The sequence below is a fragment of the Portunus trituberculatus genome, chromosome 2 (genome assembly GCF_017591435.1).
Source record: "Portunus trituberculatus isolate SZX2019 chromosome 2, ASM1759143v1, whole genome shotgun sequence".
Taxonomy (NCBI): domain Eukaryota; kingdom Metazoa; phylum Arthropoda; class Malacostraca; order Decapoda; family Portunidae; genus Portunus; species Portunus trituberculatus.
Genome location: NC_059256.1, coordinates 7004858 through 7007357, shown reverse-complemented (window position 1 = coordinate 7007357; position 2500 = coordinate 7004858). Strand labels below are relative to the sequence as shown.

Genomic DNA, 2500 nt, shown 5'->3' with positions numbered 1-2500 from the left:
CCAGAGAGACTCCCAAAAAGTAAGTGAGAGAATTAATTGCCCTAAAATAAGTAAAACAAAGAAATGAAACTCAACATTCCAATAATATTAATAAAAAAAGAAAAAAATAATAAAAATAAATAAAGATTGTAATTAGAATCTTTATAATGACAATTTTTGAAAAGAATCTCATTAATTTAAGTTTTGATTTTACATTAATTTTTGTTTTATTTGCTTCAGATCAGAAAAAAAATGTTATATTAAATTTTGTCTATTTTTAAGTTAAGTTTTTAAAAAATATTCTGAAATTACTTTATTCAGAAAAAATGTTTTGTTTGTGTTATTATTATTATTATTATTATTATTATTATTATTATTATTGTAACTTCATATTATTGTTATTATTATTCTTTCTTCTTTTCTTCTTTTATTATTATTATTATTATTATTATTTCAACTGTTCCCATTATTATTATTATTATTATTATTATTATTATTATTATTATTCTCTCTTCTTGTTTTCTTCTATTTCTTCTTATTATTACTCTTATTGTCTTTGTCTAAGTTATTATTGTTTTGTTTGTCTGAAATGTTTCTATTCTAAATTATTGTTATTATTATTATTATTATTATTATTATTTGTTTGTTCTCAAATATTTAGATTCCTTCCTTCAATTAATCTTCTACTTAAACCCTTTCAGAATGTTGGTTAATGCAATGTTGGTTACCATAGTGTTTGTAGGCCTAGAGAATGTTTATGATAATGTTTGTAGAAATTTATATATTTTTCCATATCGCTCATGCTGATGATGACAATAATGACTTCAAATGTTTATGGTGAAGTTTTAATTATTCTGAATGTGTGTGTGTGTGTGTGTAATTCACTGTTTGATCTGCTGCAGTCTCTGACGAGACAGCCAGATGTTGCCCTACGGAACAAGCTCAGAGCTCATTGTTTCCGATCTTGGGCTAGGCCTGAGACCAGGCACACACCACACACCGGGACAACAACCTCACAACTCCTCGATTTACATCCCGTACCTACTCACTGCTAGGTGAACAGTGAACACTGAACAGGAAACAGGGACTACACGTGAAAGGAGACACACCCAAATATCTCCACCCGGCCGGGAAATCGAACCCCGGTCATCTGGCTTGTGAAGCCAGCGCTCTAACCACTGAGCTACCGGGCCGTGTGTGTGTGTGTGTGTACTTTTATAACCTTTTAACCCCTTCAGTACTGGGACACATTTTTACCTTGAGATTTGTGTACCATTAGACCATTTTATTGACATTAGCAAGGGTCTATGCACAAGATTAATGGCCACAGTCTTCACTATTTTAACCCCCCACATGAGTTTCTGAAGCTGTAGAAAGTCATCAAATAGTCACCAGAAGGAATATTATTAGACCATTTTATTGACATTACTACTACTGCTACTAGCACCAAGACCATCACTCCTACTACTACTACTACTACTACTACTACTATGACAATAACAAACTTTTTTTCCATCAGATTTATTTTTTGCCTTATAAAAAATGTATCTTATAAAAATCTTAATGCTAAGAGAGAGAGAGAGAGAGAGAGTGAGTTATACATTATCTTAAAATTATCTTACTATTGATAGAACTACAAAAGCTCTTATTATCACTAGAGAGAGAGAGAGAGAGAGAGAGATGATTTTATTTTAGAGATAGATTAATTAAGGTGTTTGTTTTGTTGTGTTCTAATCTGAGAGAGAGAACAAGAACAGCAGCTCACAAAAAAAGTAATTATTGGATTTTTAGAGAGAGAGAGAGAGAGAGAGAAACAGATACACACACTTCCCTTAACCCTCCCAAACACCCTTAAACAAAACAAATACACCTCCCAAACACCACCAAATGTAACCAAATACCACCAAACACCACCAAACACCAACCAAACACTACCAAATGTACCCAAACACCACCAAACGCTACCAAACACTACCAAATACCACCAACCACTACCAAACGTAACCAAATACCACCAAACGTAACCAAACACTACCAAACGTAACCAAATAATAATGGTGTTTTTTTTCATATTCTCGAGGCAACATCACTCCAAAATACCCCAAAACACCAAAAAACATTACTGGATTTATTAATGGTGCTTTTTTCATATTCTCGAGGCAACACCACTCCAAAACACCCAAAAACACCAAAAACACTGCAAATCATCCCCAAAACACACACACAAAAAAACTACTGATTTTATTAATGATCCTGTTTTTTCATATTCTCGAGGCACCACCACTCAAAAACACCCCAAAAAACACCAAAAAAACACCATAAAACACCATAAAACACCAAAACATCAACGATCCAGTTTCTTGATATACTTCCGAGAGCACAGTCTGCAGGCCAGCACCGCGCACACCACAGCCAGGCAACACACCACGGCCACCAACACCGCCACACACACCACCACACTGCCCGTCTCCACCAAGCACTGTACACGGCCTGGAATTGAAGATAGTGAAGTGATAGTGTG

The 2500-nt window shown here is 34.1% G+C and overlaps 2 protein-coding genes across 2 annotated transcripts in view; one reads left to right on the top strand and one right to left on the bottom strand.

Annotated features, from left to right (window-relative positions):
- LOC123504158 (protein O-mannosyl-transferase 2-like) overlaps positions 1 to 814 on the top strand; it is a 27157-nt gene extending 26343 nt beyond the window's left edge. The window contains 1 exon segment of the mRNA XM_045254496.1: positions 1 to 814. This exon segment is cut by the window's left edge and continues 304 nt beyond it. The gene's annotated coding sequence lies outside the window, so the exon portion shown is untranslated.
- A 1164-nt stretch (positions 815 to 1978) lies between these two features.
- LOC123504150 overlaps positions 1979 to 2500 on the bottom strand; it is a 14548-nt gene continuing 14026 nt past the window's right edge. Inside the window, exon 8 of the mRNA XM_045254484.1 lies at positions 1979 to 2469. Within this exon, the coding sequence (XP_045110419.1) occupies positions 2324 to 2469 (146 nt within the window). The 3' untranslated portion in view covers positions 1979 to 2323. The remainder of the gene's footprint in view (positions 2470 to 2500) is intronic.